Source organism: Camelus bactrianus, chromosome 2 (genome assembly GCF_048773025.1).
Source record: "Camelus bactrianus isolate YW-2024 breed Bactrian camel chromosome 2, ASM4877302v1, whole genome shotgun sequence".
NCBI lineage: Eukaryota > Metazoa > Chordata > Mammalia > Artiodactyla > Camelidae > Camelus > Camelus bactrianus.
This window is the reverse complement of record NC_133540.1, coordinates 32,867,923-32,886,452: the sequence shown is the minus strand read 5'-3', so window position 1 is coordinate 32,886,452 and position 18,530 is coordinate 32,867,923. Positions and strand designations below refer to the sequence as shown.

Here is an 18,530-nt window from a genome sequence, read left to right as displayed (position 1 = left end):
AGGGAACAATTTAGGTACTAAGACCCTCCCGTATTCTATCAGGACGCTGAGCTGGTCGTTAATTCTGACACTTTAAATCCCAAATATTCGAAGGAGAAAAAGTTGGTTTACAGCAAATGTTCTACTAAGGTTATACTTGGCTGGAAAAGAAACCTCACGGTTTCGTCTTTTGCTTTTCCTTTTCCTGGATTTTTTTTTTTTTTTTGGCAAGATGCAGAAAAATCTCATTAATTCTGACCACACTAATTTGGAATTCACGGTAATTCAGTCACTGTTGGAGTACATTGAAGTTTATCTTTTGCACATTAGGAAAAAAAAAAGCTGTTAATCAGATCAACTGCCTAAACAAAATTAGAGGTGAGACGTTCAGCCCAGTCAACAGGGATCATTTGCACAGAATTGAATAGAGTTCTAATTTCAAATGATTCTTAACTATTTATTAAAGAAAGTTTGGCAGGAGTTCTACTTGGCAGCATCTGATTAACTGTTCGTTGGAGTGGCAGTATATGTGTTCAAGTAACAAAACGGATTTCCGTCTAAAAAAATTTTATAACGCAGGTGTTTTTACTTTGTGACAGTGGCTTTCCTTCCAATGACTCCCGGTTATTGACATTTTTGCCGCTCGTAAACGTACCTGACAGTTGAAAAAGAAGCTCAGAAGCCATCTTCACAGAGATATCCTGACTGAAGAGGTTCCTCTCTGGGGGCACCCTGCCTTCTGGCAGCTTCTGTAAGGGTTCGGTTTTCTCTCGCCCGATTAAAGTGCTGTAGCCAACATTCCGGCTGGGTGAGATCGAGGCATGCGAGTCCTGGATATCAACCTCCATGGGTTCCTCTTTAATCTTCACCATCTGAGTGTCCTTGTAGCTTTCCGCTGCAAGCAGGTGAATGAAGAGGAACAAAAAACACCAGAGTTTCTTAATTCTGACCAAACCCAGCTTCTGCTCACAGAACCACGAGGATTGTGTCAGGAGTAGTTTAGAAGAAAGCGCCCCGGGCACACTGAACACAGTTTGAAAAACTTCTGGTCGAGCCCATTCCGGTTTCTTGCAAAGGTAGGAAACCAGAGCTCAGAGGAATCAGATGACTTGCCCAAGTCCATGCAAACGGCAGCAGAACCAGGCCAAGGTCCCCAGATGCAGAACCAGGTGTCTTGACCAGGGCCTCCCGACCACACCCACACGCCCCTTCCTCTCTGCCAGGCTGCTCCCAGAGCTTACAAAGAATGTGGCAAACCTCTGTCCTTGTTTTACAACGTACCCGACTGCAGTGAATCAAACTAGAGCAAGTCTACTCAGACTACGATTTTCTCCCTCTATTTTTAAAGCTCTGATCAATTTTTTTTTTCCTTCTCTTCTGGGTCACCTAAATTAGTAAAGGATAAGGAGGGTTGATTCAACTGAGACATTTATACCTTGCTGGGAGCTAGTTAAAACTCAAGACCACCTAGGACGTTAATTGCAGCCCACGGATTAACACTTAGAAAAACAGCAATCTTATAAGTTATAATAGCCGTTCAATCCACTGACCGCTCTTGCTTTAGGTGTGGCTATTGAATGTTTGGTCTTTCACCTGAAACATGCATTTACTTTGCGAGGCTGGAGTGCCTTTATGTGCACATGCTCCTTAGAGCTAATGAGACCTTTGAAACAAGGTGGGACAATTAGCCCAGCCTTTGAGTCGGGTCACTTTAAAATAAGGCCACACTCTCAAATCAGCCAGCACTTATTAGTAACTATAGTGTCCTCAGCACTCCAGAAAACACAAAAACTAAAATGAACTTAGATATATAGTTGATAGATAGATACACAGATAGAGAGTGGTGGGTTGAATGATGGCCCCCTCAAAGAGATACGTCTATGTCCTAACCCCAGGAGCTCGTGAATGTGACCTTATTTAGAAAAAAAGGTATTTGCAGATATGATTAAGTTAAGGATCTCAAGATGCGCTCATCTGGGATTATCCAGGTAGGCCCCAAATCCAATGACAAGTGTCTGTATAACAGAAGAAGACAAGACACAGATCCAGTGGAAAAGGCCATGTGAAGACAGAGCCAGTGCCAGAGGCTGAATGTTTGGGTCCCTCCCCCAAGATTAGTATGTTGAAACCTAATCATCAATGTGATGGTTTTTAGAGGTGGGGCCTTTGGGAGGTGATCAGGTCATGAGGGAGGAGCCCTCATGACTGGGGTTAGTGCCTTTGTAGAGAAGACCCCAGAGAGCCTCCTTGACCCTTCCTCCATGTGAGGTCACAGTGCAAAGTCACCTGCCTATGAATCAGGAAGAGGGCCCTCACCTGACCATGTGGGCCACCCTGATCCTGGACTTCCAGCCTTCGGAACTGTGAGAGGTCAATTTCTGCTGTTTACAAGCCATCCAGTCTGTGATGTTCTGTTACAGTAGCCCGAACAGACTAAGACAGAGACTGGAGTTTTACAGCCACAAGCCAAGGATTGCTTGGAACCACCAGAAACTGGAAGGAGTAAGGAATGATTCTCCTCGAGAATCTTCAGATTTCAGGTTCCTGGCCCCCAGGCTCTGAGGGAATACATTTCTGTTGTTTTAAGCTACCAAGTCTGTGGTAATTTGTGATGGATGGATAGATGAATGGACAGACAGACAGACAGATAAACAATAAGAAACAATTTAAAGTAGGTGCTGGTCTGTGAGACAAGAGATATACAAGGGAAAATCTCTGGGCATGTATCTGGAGGAAACTCTAATTTGAAAAGATACATGCACCCAAATGTTCACAGCAGCACTATTTACAACAGCCAAGACATGGAAGCAACCTAAATGCCCATCAACAGATGACTGGATAAAGAAGTTGTGGTATATTTATACAATGGAATACTACTTAGCCATAAAAAAGAATGAAATACTGTCATTTGCAGCAACATGGATGGACCTGGAGATTGTCATACTAAGTGAAGTAAGACAGAAAGAGAGAAAAATACCATATGATATCATTTATACGTGGAATCTAAAAAAATAACACAAACTTACAAAACATAATCAGACTCACAAACACAGCAAATAAACTTATGATTAAAGGGTGGGTAAATTAGGAAGGGATGGGGGGTAAATTAGGAGTTTGAGATTTGGAGATAGTATTATATGTAAAATAGATAAACAACAAGGATCTATTGCATGGCACAGGGAACTTTGTTCAATATCTTGCAGTAACCTATAATGAAAAAGAATGTGAAAAGGAATATATGCATGTATATGTATGACTGAAACATTATGCTGTGCACCAGAAATCAACACAACATTGTAAACTGACTATACGTCAGTTTTAAAAAGGGGGGAAATCTCATTGCTGTAAGCTGGGTGCTCAGAGGAAACTGTGCTTTCCTTGCCAAGTATGAGACAGGTGAAAATCGAGTACATGCACACTTTATTGATTTGCAATAAAGAAGACAGAGTGGTATTTTTAATTAAATGATTAAAATTAATACAACGCTATCAGTAAGATCTTATGTAAGAAGTGTACTAATTGTGCTTTTTTCTTCCTGACACATTACACATGCTTCTCAGTGAAAATGACTTTTTTGTCAGCGACTAAACTGCAGGCAACTGTTATATTTCATTTAGATCCCTTCCCCCTCCCCCTATTATGCCAAGCTGTTTTTTTTCCCCTCTGCATGTCTGCGAAGCTCATAAAAACCAAGTCCATTGATTCAATCATGCTAAAAAAAAAAAAAAAAACCCAAAGAATATAAAGCTTTCCAAGTTACATGCCTGGCTTCTTGCCTTTACTTCCAGCCCATCTGATTCTTTCTTGGGTACTGACTGCATTCTCTGCCCCCTTAGGGATTTGGTGACCTGACAGCCATCCTGACCCTGACTCCCCTCTAGATCACTCACAGGTGCAGTCACGACACACAGGACCCTCTCCTCAAACTACTTAGTATTGGGAAAAATAAACAGTGTGGTCAGTGTCATGGATACATAATGATGTCTCTAAACCCTGCAAGTCATTCCAAGGCCCAAAGACAAACGAAGGAATACTAGAAAGGGATTCATTTAGTTGAAAAAAAAATCTCAACATAAAGGGCAAAGCTAGAAAGAATCTGCTCCATCATTTATCTCCCCCAAGCCCACTTTTCCCCAGCTTTGCCCCTAGATTAAAAACCACTGGCTATTTGCACCATGGAATTTACAGAAATCAGTTTTTAAAAGCTACTTGGGATAATTTCAAGTATGATTTTTCCATGAAGTGCTCTCTATTCTTTCTTATGACAACTCTTGACCTTTCAAAAATGCACAAAACACTGATCACCGATAAAAGAGAAAAAACCTCTATCATCTGTAATCTACCTGGTAGACTCCAGACTCACTGAAAAGAGTTTTCAAACTGACATCTCCATGGGCAAGTGAGACCTAATTCAATAAATATTTCCATAGTCCGTGTTTTTTCATGCACTAGCATTATTGCCAAGTGTTTTCTTGCTTTTTTTTTTTTAAAACAGAGTCTCTCAACCTGAGCACAATGGGCACTTGAAGCAGATACTTCTTCGTTGGAGGCTGTGCTGTGCATTGTAGGATGTTTTGCAACATCTCTGGTCTCTACTCACTAGATACCGGTAGCACCAGCCCCCTAGCTGTGACAACCGCAAATAACTCCAGACATTGTCAATGTCCTCTGGAGGGCAAAATCACCCCAACTGAAACCACCGCTGTAAAGTTTTTTTGCCACATTCTTGTTTTCACCATGCCCCAACCCCCTCCCCCATTTAATCAACACCCAAGGCAAAGAAGAAAGAAGAAGCTCTTGCCAAGTTCTAGCCTGGGCTCCTCCACGTACTCAACACCACCTCAGCCGGCTGGCCGAGGACGCAGGAGGCAGCCTGACTTGGGAGCGAGGTCTCTGCTACAAATCCTACTTGGTCCTTAGGCCAGCTCTCTCCCTCTCGCTTAGGGAGCCCCAACATAACCACTGTTGAATTAATCATCCCCCTCACTCTTCGCTTTGACTCCCACCCCCAGGGACAAGTCTATGTACCACGATATGCTTTCCCAACATCCCCCCTCTCCGCACACTGTAGCTCCTTTTAGAATCTCTTCCTAAAATGATAGGACAAATATTAATCATACTCCAGCGGCCTGTACTGCTATTTCCAGAAAGAAATTGGCAAATGGGAAAAGATGAGACAGTGTTAACAATATGTTATGCCTGGGAGGTGGATTGTGGGTGACAGTTTACTGTAATGCTTATTTACATTTTGCAATCTTTCTAGGATAAATGTGGATATTTTGTCATTTACCTACATTTAAAAAAATGGAAAACAATTACATACGCCCATAAAATGATGGTATTTCCTCTTTAGAAGTCTAGTTCAGGTCAGAGTGCGTGCCTCGTGGCCTCGGAAGAGCTGATTTGTGAATCGGATAAGCCCTGTTCATACTCTGCTTGGCAACAGGAGGGAAAAAGCAATGGGGGTGTCACAATACTGTCTTTTCTACCGTCATAAACACAATATATATCAGCCAGCAAAGGGGATCATTTCATTCATCAGTCACTTGGTCATTCTATAATCTTTTTTTTAAACATCTACTACACACTAAGACACTAGATGGATGATTCTTGCGGTTCAGAGGTAAGTAAGACCTGGTTCTTGCCCTCAAGAAGCTTAAATCTAAATGGATGATCAGACAAGTATAAACAGCCCTCCCATACAAGAAGTAAAATTTAAATACAGTGTGGGAAGAGGGGTCCAGGACGACCATGGACCAAAGCCCAAAGGTGGAACTGTACTCTCCCTGGGGGGTTCGGGGACCATCACGGTGTCTGTTAGGCTGAAGCGCCACCAGTGAGAGGCAGAACTGGTTCCCTGAACAAGCAGGACTCACAGTGTGAAATCATAAACGCAACTCTCTTTTTGTCTTCCGTTGTCTCTTTAAACCTGTCCAGTAGGAAAATGTTCCTTCCTGTTCCCAGGTGAAAACCCAGGCAGGCCCAAAAAGCCTCACAGCCCTTGAAGCAGCAAACATGGTCTCGATTCACAGTCCGGAAGGCCCAACCCCCGGGGTAACCCACAGCTCAATCTTTCTGTAAAGGTGACCTTGGTTTCCCCCTGGAAGGGTCCACAGGTTGCCTGTAATTTGGGGGAAATGGTGTGGTGGGCTCCCTCCCCCCTTTCTTGCCTTCTTCCCAGCACACCAGCTTCCCTCTCAGACCCTAGGATTAGAGGAGGGGGAGGAAGGGGAGGAGAGGGGACGGACAGCCCTTGTCTCGCTGTCCTGTTCCAGAATGGTTTCACCCTCTTTAGGCCAGCAGACATTTCTCTCCTGGGATTTGCCCACAGGGTCTTCGGAGATCTTGACCTTGGAGGTGCTCACTCTCTAAACTACCTCGACCTGGTTGAATGGCCTCCAGCCTGGGCTGCCTGATTCCCTCCACCGCCTCAGGCACCCACCTGTGGGCATCCACTTGAGTTGGGCGCAGGGACCACCAATTCTCTAGGCAGCCCCACTGGACAGCCCTGCAGACCACACCCATGTGGACCCTCTTGTGGGAACCTGGTCCACTCGGAACCGTGGGGAATGGCTGCCTCTTATTTGATCAGACAGAGAGGCCCCCACCACGGCACAGCAGGCCACTCTCTTCTACTCAGACACCAAGGCAGTCTGCCATCTCTCACCCTCCAGATCCTAGGCCAACGTCAGGTACGGACCATGAGGCTCCCAACTGAGGAAAACACAAGACAAACTTCCAGATGGCATCTCTCAAGCCGTGGGCTCTAGATTTGGGGTAAAAGGCTGGTATCCCTTCCCTCACCCCCCTTAGCTGGCAGTTGGGGAATCACAGCCTGGTTCTCTCCAAAAGCCCCTCGCCCCAACCTTCATAACCTCTCACGCCTATTCTCTCTCAATTTGGCCAAGAGTTCCAAGAGTTTGTGTGTTTTGGGGGTAGGGGGGGGCGAGGTAAAATATCTACAACATAAAATGTATCATTTTAATTATGTTTGAGCGTCCAATTCAGTGGCATTAAGTACGTTCACACTGTTGTGCAGCCATCACCAGCACCACCTCGAGAATTTTTCACCTTCCCCAACTGAAACTCTACCCATTAACTCCCATTTCCCCCTTTCCTCAGCCTTTGCCAACCAACATTCTCCTTTCTGACTCTAGGCCAGGAGTTTTTGTATTTTTTTTTTTCCTAATTCTTCAAGCTGTAACCTTGGAGCTGAAGCCAGATCTTCCGTTGAACATACTGTCTAATAGAGTGTCAGGTTGCACTCCAGAGAAATAACTGGAGAGGCAGGTAAGGGCAGAATATGGAATCTCAGATGCTGGACCAGGAAGACTATCCTAAATGAGAAGCCAGCCACTGGGGGGTTTGGGCAGGGGAGCAGCACAATCAGATGACATTTCGACAGGGGCACTCGTACGGGATGAAGGGACCAGAGGAAATGGAGATGGGGAAATCGATGGGGGCTGATGGCAGTATTGTATCATCATCTCCAAGCAAAAAGATGATGAGGGCCTGGACTGAAGGTCATGAGGGTAGAAAAGACTCACAAGATATTCCAGAGGTTGAATGTAGAGGAATTGGTGGTGGACAGTTAAGAGTCCGAATCAAGAATGAAGAGATGAAGGGACCTTCATAGCAGCATTATTCACAATAGCCAAGACTTGGAACCAACCTAAGTGTCCTCTGACAGATGAGTGGATAAAGAAGATGTGGTACTCATACACACACACACACACAATGGAATATTACTCAGCCATAGAAAAGAATGAAATAATACCATTTGCAGCAACCTAGATGAACCTAGAGATCATCCTACTAAGTGAAGTAAGTCAGACAGAGAAAGACAAGTATCATATATCACTTATATGTGGAATCTCAAAAAACAGTACAAACGAACTTATTTACAAAACAGAAACAGGCTCACAGACATCGAAAAAAAACTGATGGTTACTAAAGGGGAAAAGAGAAGGGAAGGATAAATTAAGAATTTGGGATTAACAGATGCACACTACAATATATAAGTAAGATAAACAACAAGAACCTACTGTGTATAGTACAGGGAACTATATTCAATATCTTGTAATAACCTATATGGAAAAGAGTCTGAAAAAGAATATATATATGTATAACTGAATCACTTTGTTGTACAACTGAAACATTGTAAATAATGTAAAAAACATTCAATTAAAAAAATAATAATGAAAAAAGAATGATGTGACCAATGTGAGAACAACTGAGAAGAAGCCTTGTGTATGGTCTGGATAAGAAGGAGGTGAGATTTTAAAAAATAACAACTCTATGACTTTTAAGCCTTGGATATTTGGAAAATGCTGCTATTAAGAGTAGAAAAAGAGAAAAGTTGGGGAAAAATTCGAAGGAAGATTTTCAGTCCTGTTTTGGCTAAGTACCTATGATCCCTGCAGGAAGTAGAGGTCATGATGGTTTATAGGCAGTAAGAGAAGAGCCACCAGTGACACACAGAGTGGAAGGGACTGGGTGAGATAAGCAAGGGAGGGCGAGTAGAGAGCAGTGGATGGGGAGGAACTGTTACCATACACTCCTACAGAGAAGGCAGAAAAGCAGCAAGAAGAGGTGGAGAGGGAGTGGTCCAGCACAGCCTGCTCGTGGAATGCAGGGGGCGGGGGCAGAGGCCCCGCCCGCTCCTGCCATCACATGGAACAGCAGCACAGTGACTCCTCCTCTTAGTCTCTGCCCCATAGATGTCCCAGCCCCACGCTCCCTGCAATACTGAAATATCCCAATTGCCCAAATACAACCCACCATTCGTCACCTTATTCCCTTCTTAAGTACTCCAATAATGTCCTATACAGATTTCAGAACTGTATTTTGAAATTTCCCCTCTGTAAGCAGCTTTCTTTTATCTTCATCAGATGACACCCTTTCCATCCTTTGTCCTATGTCTATATTGTACAGACCTTGCTAACATTATAGCTCAATGTGATTATTATTTACAGATTCATTTCCACTCTGCACTGAACACCCAGGGAGAGCCTGGTTCTGATTCATTTTTCATCCGCCAGACTTCACACATTTGATAAGATTAATCTCTGTCTGTCACATGCATCACCTGAGGCAGGGCACACAGTAGGTGTGCTGTTCTCCCTTCCCTGACCCCTCAGTCTGCCACAGACACTCAGCCACGCTATGAACTTGAAACAAAACACGAAAGGACGCAGCACTGGCAGTGGCACTGAAATAAACAATAATAATTGGCCATTCCCTTTCTGGGGGCTATCATGGTCCTGAGCTAGTGTTTTTGAATAACGAGAAGCTTAAAACAGCCTCTAGAAGCAATGTCAACGATGCCATCTGGAAAGAGTTCATTTTCTGGAGTGACATTCCTGTCAATCAGATAAATTAAAAATCTTTCCAACTTTGCTATCCTCAAAGATACAAAGTTCTGGGATGGGCACAAAAACGTGGCCCAGGTATGAAAACTAATTCCTGGAGGTGTTGGGTTTATTCCTTAATACTTTGTGAAAAAAAAAGCAAGGCAAACGGACCAAGGGAAGCAAAACAGACAGCCAGGAACGAGCAGAGAGCCTGCCTGGGAACATCCGCCTCTGGGAGCGCCTGGCTCCCGCGGGCACCTGAGGAAGACGAGCTGCTGCCGTCTCCCTTGGCTTTCTCTTGCTTGATTTTGTCCTTGCCAGAATCAAGATGGAATGAAGAGCTGGGCTGGGTTTCCTGGGTGGCACAGGGAGAGACCAGGCCCCAGCACTACTCCAAAACGTTATTCCCCAGCAGCTGGACACTCTGTGCCGGGTTTTGTGTTGCTGGAGCTCAGCGATGATGTGGGAAGGAAGCAGCCTCCCAGCAGGCACTCCCTCCCCCGACAACTGGGGCTGGTCCTCAGCGCAACATGGATGAATGCAGCTCCGCTCTTGCTATGAAAATGAAGACCCTGATGCCTGGATGCCCGAGTGCTTTTCTTCCTTCCTTCTTTCTTCCCCTACCTTCTCTCTCTCCAGGAGTCATGCCATAAAACAGAAGCACTGGCACACTGAGACAGGCCTTAAGTTCTCTGAAAGACTCAGCTGGGACATGCTTCTCCACAGGAAGTTACATATTAAACTTCAGTGTCTCTACGATGTGGCCCTTGATTCATTCTTACAGCGTCCAGAGTATAGTCGTCCTCAGTGAGGAGAAGTTCCCCAGTCTCGCTCTGAGGAATGGAACCCATGCCTGGGGCTTTTGCTACATCCCAGGAGAGGCAACACAGGCTCCTACTGTCCTTGCTGGACACACTAGTCATCTGTTCCTGGGGAAAAGGAGAAGGAACGCTCTCCATGAAAGGAAACAGCAGTGCAGCAATTTTCTCTAGTTCTAACCCACAAGAACCTTCAAGAGCAGCATTTTCCACCTGCCTCCTCTCGGAACACAGAGTGGGAGACTTACAAGACGCATGGCCTCCAGACTTGAGGATAAACAGGCACAGCTGAGGGCAGGGCTGATAAATGGTGTGAGGTATGGAATTGAAATTTTTCCTCCTTAATTAAAAAAGGGGGGGGGGCGACTGTATTTTTCAACAGAAAAGCCTTACAGTGACCTCCAGCACACACACACGCGCACACACACACACACACACACACCACATTTTACTCAGGACCACACTGGAGTAACTGAGCAAACCATGAGACCAAGCCAGTATCTATGAGGAAGACATGCAGATATCTGCACAAACTTAATTAATTCATGAAACCATTCACTACATTAAACCATCTTTTCCAAGTGGTAAAACTGACCTTCACAGTAATCCAAACATTAAGAGAATTTTGTTTAAAATGATGGAACTATGAAGGAGGTTGTAGAGCGCGTGCTTAGCATGCATGAGGTCCTGGGTTCAATCCCCAGTACTGTCATTAAAAATAAATAAATAAACCTAATTACTCCCCTCCTCCAAAATTTTTTTTTAAATAAAAAATAAAATAAAATGATGGAGCTAGGTTTTTTCGTATGCCCCTTACCTTCTTCCCGCCCCCTCCCCACACACATACACACGCACATCTTTTAATTTCTATCACAATTTCAAAGATATTTTATCAGAATTGGCCTTTTGAACTGGATCACCAAAACCATAAATGCATTTGCATTTCCTCACTCTAGCAGTATACCACCTGGCGACTAGGAAGGAGAAGTAACAAAGGTTGAAACAGTGAGCTATGCACACTAGAAATCACACTTAAGCGGACAGACGTAAGCAGGGGGTCAAATTAGAAACAATAAGGAACACCAAGTGTTCCATTTTATTAATTCTAAGTCTGCAAAGAACCAGTATTCCCTAAAAAAATGGAACTCAAACTTTAAAGCTAATAAAGGCTTAGTGAGACCTGGAAGTTCCCTTTCCAGCGTCCAAGAAACAGATCATTTTCCATCAGAGCAAAGCACCTGCAGTTCATTCTTCTATTCATTTTTCAGTGAGTCTTTGCATCCCCTACCTCGGCAAGCAACGAACACAGGTGGTCCTTGCCTGAGCTGACATAGCTGGACATTTGCTAGTGCGTTTTCAGACCGGCTGCAAAACTGGGCCCCGAGCTGCAGCACAAGTTTTGGACTCAATTCAGGGTATGACACTGTCCGGTGTTAAACCACACGGCGGGCGGGGGGGGGGGGTTCCCTGACGTAAAGGAAGGTACCTCGGAGTGGTCACGTGGAATTTGATCACAAGTCAGAAGACATCCATCCCACATCACAAATGCTGCATTTGATTTCACTTTCGTCCAAATAACAAGAATTAAAATCCTCAGCCACTGGGGGCTCTGGGAGATCAGCTTCTCCAACCAGCAGATGATGCGGAGGGGCCAGGCATTATCTACTGAACTCTGAGTGTCCCGGCATTAGTGTAAAACCTCTCCCAGCCGTCTTGTTTTCTTTTCATTTCATGATTTCACTAGAAATTAGCTAAAGCGGTGCATTTAAACTGCATGTCTGCCATTTGGTAACACTCCAAATGATCTCATTTTTTAAAAATTAACCTATTTTTCATCTCATGTGCGGAATATACTTTTCTTGTCTCACGTTCAAAAAAGGAGGAAAAAAAGGAAAAGGGTCAATTAAAGTATCTGATCTAAACTTAAAGCTATTTAACATCATTATCCTTTGCCATTTAATAAATCTATGTCCTGTCCACTTCATCTGCTGTGATTAATAGGCCTGTCTGTATCCTTCTATGAACCTGTGTGCAGGAAGGGTGGGGAGTGGGGGGAGTATGCAGGTAGGTTTTAAACAGAACTCCTGAGAGATTTAGTAGAATCCCTGCTGACATAAAAAATGACCAAAAAGCAAGGTCCATCTCCGTCTGGCGACGGGTTGGCCTCTGCTGGATGCTCCACGAGGAGGAAGATGAGCAGAAGGAGCCCTGGGAGAGGATGGAGCCAACAAAGTCTTATTTCAATAACTCAGAGTTTTACCAAACTTTTAAATATTTTCCACTAACAGATGGTAAAAGGGCTTGAGTATATGCAGACTAGTTTAAAATGCTTTTCTTAGGTGGTGCTAAATATTACTGAATCGTGTCCCAAGGAGATCTCTGCTGAGGAGCCCTGGCTGCTTCTCTGGCATCGGTCAATGTCTCTAGCAGGCAGGGGAGGACTGGTGGGGTGGAGCAGAGAGCAGAACAGCACATAAAGAGAGAGACGAGGACCCAGGGGCCACCAAGGGTGCATACGGGCAGTGGCAGACAGGGTGGGAAGAGAACGTAGGCTCAGGCAGGAGAGGGTGCCATCTAGTTCACCTCGGCACCCCCGATGCCCCAAACGGGGCTTGGAAAGTAACAGGAGCTCAGTAAATAGTGTTGAATGAATAAGTAAAAGGAAAGAAACAAAAAGAGCACTGCAAAGAAGCAATGGAAAGCGATGATGAGAAGTAGAGAAAAAGCTAAAAGCACAGGGTTCATTTAACCCCCAAGAAAGCTGTACAAACTTTTGCCAAAAATCAAAGCCCTAACAGCCAATGATACACGAGCCTCTGTGCTCGATGGGGCAACGTCCCTGGTACCAGAGCTGCGGGAACCCTTGGAGAGGGAACAGGAGCATCTGATGGTGGGAGATGTTCCCTCTGGGCTCTTAATTCCCCACACTCCTTGGAGACACGGAATGCATGGATCGCCTCACGATGCACTTTGGCTGTATTTCAACCTTCTTTTCTAAATGTTTTTAAAATAAAAGCAACTTCCAAGTAGGGTAAGCGACTCATTTGAATGGCCCTTCCTCTCCCTGTTCCTGTGTCCTCTCTAGCCCAGGTGGTAAAGAGCAACAGCATAGCAAGCGGGGGCAGGCGGACAGGGAGAGGGGAGCCCCTAACTGAGAAGCAGGTCCTAATACTTCGGCCCTCCCTGCTACACATTAGGGTGAGGATTCAGCCCCGTTGTTTCTAAGAAAGATGAGAAAGAGTCACATCAGAAGAGTTTTCTCATATGAACGACAGAGAAAATACCTTAAACAGCATTAGAGTGGAAAACACAGGGTACAAAAGGTTTCAGCACAAGCAATGGAAAGGAGAAAACCTTTGGTCTTGATTAAATTATCCAGAGTCCCCAGTTTTCTTCTGCATTCCACAGCTTAAAAAAAAAAAAAGTGCAGGAAAAAAAATTATCTACATATTATCCAATACATTGGCTACATAAGCCCTAATGAACTCCAAGTGAAGATTCCTACCCATTTATTTATTTTATTTTTTTAAAATCCCATACATGTTTTATTAAGTGCATACATAAATATTTCACTTGCTCTGGAGAGATTATAAATGGTACTGATTTTTCTTTGCAACTTTTTTTCTTTTCTTTTTTTCAGTGGAGGTACTAGGAATTGAACCTGGACATCGTGCATGCTAAGCAGGTGTTCTACACTGAGCTCTACCCCATCCTCCTCCTACCCCTATTTAAATGCAGAGTGAGGGACAACGATTCTGCTCTCCAGATACATCCCGCAAATCACTGCCATTTCACCGTTAGTCCCTCAGTTCTGCTAAAGGTCTCTCGCCCTCTCCACCAAAGGGCCATTGGGATAACTTTGGTAACGTGTGTGTGGACCACAGAAAGCTTGCCCCCTTGGATGCTCTGACTCCAAAACAGTAGAAAGACCCTCTGGCAGTGACAGCAGGGGAATGTGCGTGTATGTTTAGGTGGGTTTACGGAGCTAAGGTTGGCAGTAGCAGGAAGTAAAGGAAACAAGTTCATGATTTGTTCTTGAAACAGTGAGTCCCACCCCTTGATTTTGGACGTACGAGAAAATGCAGTGGGTCACGTGTCTATTCTATCATGGTTCCCCCGCTTCTCCAGAGGTGGAAGTAAGGAATACAAGCAGACAGCGAGCCACGGGAAACCAGGAAATGTGCTCGAATCCAGCTGCCAGCCCGTATTTAGAAAATAGGAAGTAAATCAACACAAACTCAGGATGGCCTAAATATGGGGGCAGGGGGGATACACACATGCGTGGAGTAAATAGAAGACTTATTAGGAAGGAAGACCAAGGATGTCACAGGCAGGTCCTCACAGTCTGATGATGAGAAAATACCACTTTTCAATCCTTTGCCTTCCTACAAGAGCAACAGAAGTCTTAAGGGAGAAATAGTCTCTCTTCAGAAAAGCTTTCCACTCTTGGGCTAACATGGACACTTCCCTGCTCAACGGAAACTGGCCCCATTGCTCCCCCCTCAACCAGTGTATCTTCCGATGCTTAATGTGGCTGATCGGCTCGGGTACCACCACCCAGGGAGCCCCTGCTCAGTGGGACGTGGCCACTCCACAGCAGAGAGAGGACTCCCTTCTCCAGATCTGTGTTATCAGCCAGTACCCAGATGGGCACAGAAGCCCTGGGGTTTAATTACAGATGCAAATGTTCCCCTTCTTTGACATGAATAAGTTCAAGGTGAAAGGTTAATAGGGTGATGGGGAGAAAAGCCACCGTGCGATGAGAATGCTTTAGATCTCTCCTTGAGGAGCATGACAGTGTGCTCTCCCTCACAAGACCACCGTATGGCCAGAAAGTCTGACGGGAGGGACCATAACAAGCTAGAGCGAGGTAAGAGAGTCTAATGCAGTGAGAAAGGTACACAGCTTCTAGCCGGCAGGGAAACTGGTCCTCTTGAGTGAAACATGGAACAGAAATGTTTCATTGGTTACTCAAATATCTGCATCCACACTGCAATTGGCTCCCCCAGAAAACAAAGCTTCTGAGGGGGGAAGGTCTAGCTCAGTGGTGGAGCATGTGCTTAGCATGCACAGGGTCCTGGGTTCCATCCTCAGCACCTCCATTTTAAATAAATAAATAAATACATAAACAAATAAATAAATAAATAAACCAACCAACCAACCTAATTACTCCCCCCTCACAAAATTTTAAATTAAAATTAAAAAAAAATGAAAAGAAAGCTTCTTCTCAGAGTTACCATCATCAAATAGTAGTTAGTGATGGCCTCTCTGTGCTACCATTTGTGTTGTGGATAATGTCTGTAATAACCTAATATGAAAAAGAATATATACATATATATGTATAATGGAATTGCTGTGCTGTTCACCAGAAAGTAACACAACATTGCACATCAACTATACTTCAATTTAAACAAACAAACAAACAAATAAATAAATAAATAAAAGTTTTAAAAAAGAAAATGTTGGTAGATTTTTTTGTTCTGTAATTTATACCAGAAAACAGAAGACAACACAGGAAAACAGAAGGGCAGCTACACCAACTGTGAATGCATTTCTTAGAGGTCATTCTTAATTCTTTCGCTGAGTATTGTAAAGGATCTGGTACCCCTCCGCCACGCCCAACCCCACCCTGCACCCCTGCTTACAGCCCTCCCCTACCCACTACCATAGTCAAACCCCCTTCCTTCCCCAGTCCAGCCAAACAGAAGAGGAATCTGTAACAAAGGTGGAGTACATGAAATTCCTTTCTGAGTTCTTGCCTGGTTTCTGGGAATGCAGGCCAATACAAATTTTCCTTAACATATGAGCGATGCAGCAGAGATGATCATAAACAAGAGCCTTTTGAGGCCGGCCGGTCTGAGTCCCGGCCTCAGTGTGGGAGGTGGAGGAAGCCGTGTCAAGACAGCGAAAGGGTGGCCGAGGGCCGAGAGCTCTGAGGGGAGGAGGAGGCACTGAGGCGCTGGCCTGGGGCGTGAGTCAAGGAGCCCCCACACGAGGCGCGGGAGCAGCAGAGCCACTCGGGTGTTCGGGCTCAGGGATCTGGAAGCTGAGTGTGGAATTTCAAAATAAACAGAAGGGCACGTATTGGTCAAAGAGCAAGGGTGGCACCAGTTACGGAGGAGCTTCTGTGAGAAGCAAAGCCCTGCTTCTAGCTGGGAAGAGAACGGCCCTTCCAGAGCTGCACCCAGCAAGTCCCTGCTCTGTCCTGACTAAATGATCGGCTAAATAACACTGAGTACATCCTCTGAGCTTAACAAGACCTACACCTTCAAGAAAAGAATTCTCTGGGTATACAAACAGGTCACATTTTTATCTTATTAAAATGATCGATTCCCTGTTTGTATAAGAGAGCCAAACAGATCCAATTCTCACTGGGTTTCAAGTGCTAAAAAAAAAGAGGCTAATTCCTTATTTAAGATTTAACTTCCCCAGGTATGGATTTTCTGTCTATGTGTATGTCTATATATGCATACATATTTGTACACACAGGTATATCCTGAGAGCTGTTTAGCATATATATGGTAAAGAGGAACGTGATCTCCTCATTAGTTGTAAACCTACTGTCGTCACATTCATTATAAGTCATCTAAAAAGCTGACATATCAATATTCTTTGGCATCAGCTGAAGTACGGAATGCTTTAGCAAACACAGAAATCAGAGAGGTCAACTCCACCATGGAAGTATTTATTCAATAGACTAGGTTTCATAGGCTTTGCATCTGAAAATTGAATACAGTGCTAATACAGGTAAAGACAGGCTTTCATGTTAATACTAAAGAAGTCTGCATTTTTTCACCTAATTTCTGGAATTACGGAAATCTGATAATTCCCTAATTATCCAAGCAACAAGCAACAAAAGAAAAGAGGTAAGTTGGTTTATATCAAAACTAAAACCTTTGGTGCTTCAAATAATACTGTCAAGAAAGTGAAGGGAACATCACCGAGGAAGGAATTGCAAATCACAGATCTGACAGAGACTTACATCCGGAATATATAAGGAGCTTTTACAACTCACGAGTAAAAAGAGAATTAAAAAGCGGGAGGACTCGCATAGACATTTCTCCAGAGAAGATACACAAATGGCCAACAAGCACATGAAAATACGCTGAACATCATTAGTCATCAGAGAAATGCAAATCAAAACCACAATGAGATACTAGTTCACGCCCAGCATGATGGCTATAATAAAAAAGAGAGACAATAACAACTTTTGGCAAGGATGTGGAAAAACTGGAACTTTCAGCCTTTGCTGTAGGGGATATAAGATGGTGCAGCTGCTTTGGGAAACAGCTTGGCAGTTTCTCAGAATGTTAAACATAGAGTTATCATTTGACATGGTAATTCCACTTGCAGGTTTATACTCAAGAGAAACAAAACATATGTCTACCCAAAAACTTGCACAGGAATTTTTTATCAGCAAAAGTTCGACAGCAATCCAAATGTTCAACGATGGATGAATGGACAAACAAAATGTGATATATCTGCTTTATGCCATGTGTAAAACTAGTGTTATATTAATTGGTATATCCAGCCCAATAATATCCAATGGAATATTATTCAGCCCTAAAAAGGAATAAAGCACTGATGCATATTACAACATAGGTGAGCCTTGAAAACATTATGCTAAGAGAAAGAAGCCACTACATAATTACACTCATATGGAATGTCTAGAATAGGAAAATAATGTATTGAGACAGACAGATTAGGGGCTGGGAGGGTACTGAGGGTCGGGGGTGGTAAGGAGTAACTGCTAATGGGTACAGAGCTTTTTGGGGGGTGATGAAAATGTTCTGTGATTAGATGTAATGGTGTTTGCACAACTCTGTGAATATACTAAAATCCATGGAATTGCACACTTTAAATGGGCAGATTTTATAGTATATGAATTATATCTCAATAAAGATGTTTAAAAAAAGCAATTTAGAAGTTCCCTCAGTTGGAGGTAGGGAATACAGCTCAGTGGTAGGGCTCGTGCTTGGCAAGCACAAGGTCCTGGGTTCAATCCAGTGCCTCCATTAGGGGGAACTTTTTTAAAATTAAAAAAGAAAGCAAGTTCCCTCGAAAACAGAACAAGTGAAAAAGAGCATTTTTCAATTTCAGACTGCCATTTGACATTTTTATGCTTTCAAATTCCTCAGTACCATGCATCTGACAATGTGATAAATAGACAACATCAATAAAATAAATAAAACACTTTTTTTTAACTGATACTTCTAAATTACTCTCGAACTCTTTTATAGCTTTGCTAACATGGCCACCTGCTCACCCTAGGAGCGAGCTCCAACTTTGAACCGGATGGAAGCAAGTAGAACCACAGAACTAGGTAACACCAGGCCTCCCAGGTTCTGCCCACCATTCAATTAAATAACTAGGAAGTGAG

General features: G+C 43.8%; 1 protein-coding gene across 9 annotated transcripts in view; it reads right to left on the bottom strand.

The window, feature by feature from the left end:
* Positions 1-18,530, bottom strand: part of ZNF827 (zinc finger protein 827) — a 170,313-nt gene that overhangs the window by 79,208 nt on the left and 72,575 nt on the right. For all 9 annotated transcript variants that reach the window (XM_074377802.1, XM_045516384.2, XM_045516385.2 and 6 more), the window contains one exon: positions 635-874. In XM_074377802.1, coding sequence (XP_074233903.1) covers positions 635-874 — 240 coding nt within the window. The remainder of the gene's footprint in view (positions 1-634; positions 875-18,530) is intronic.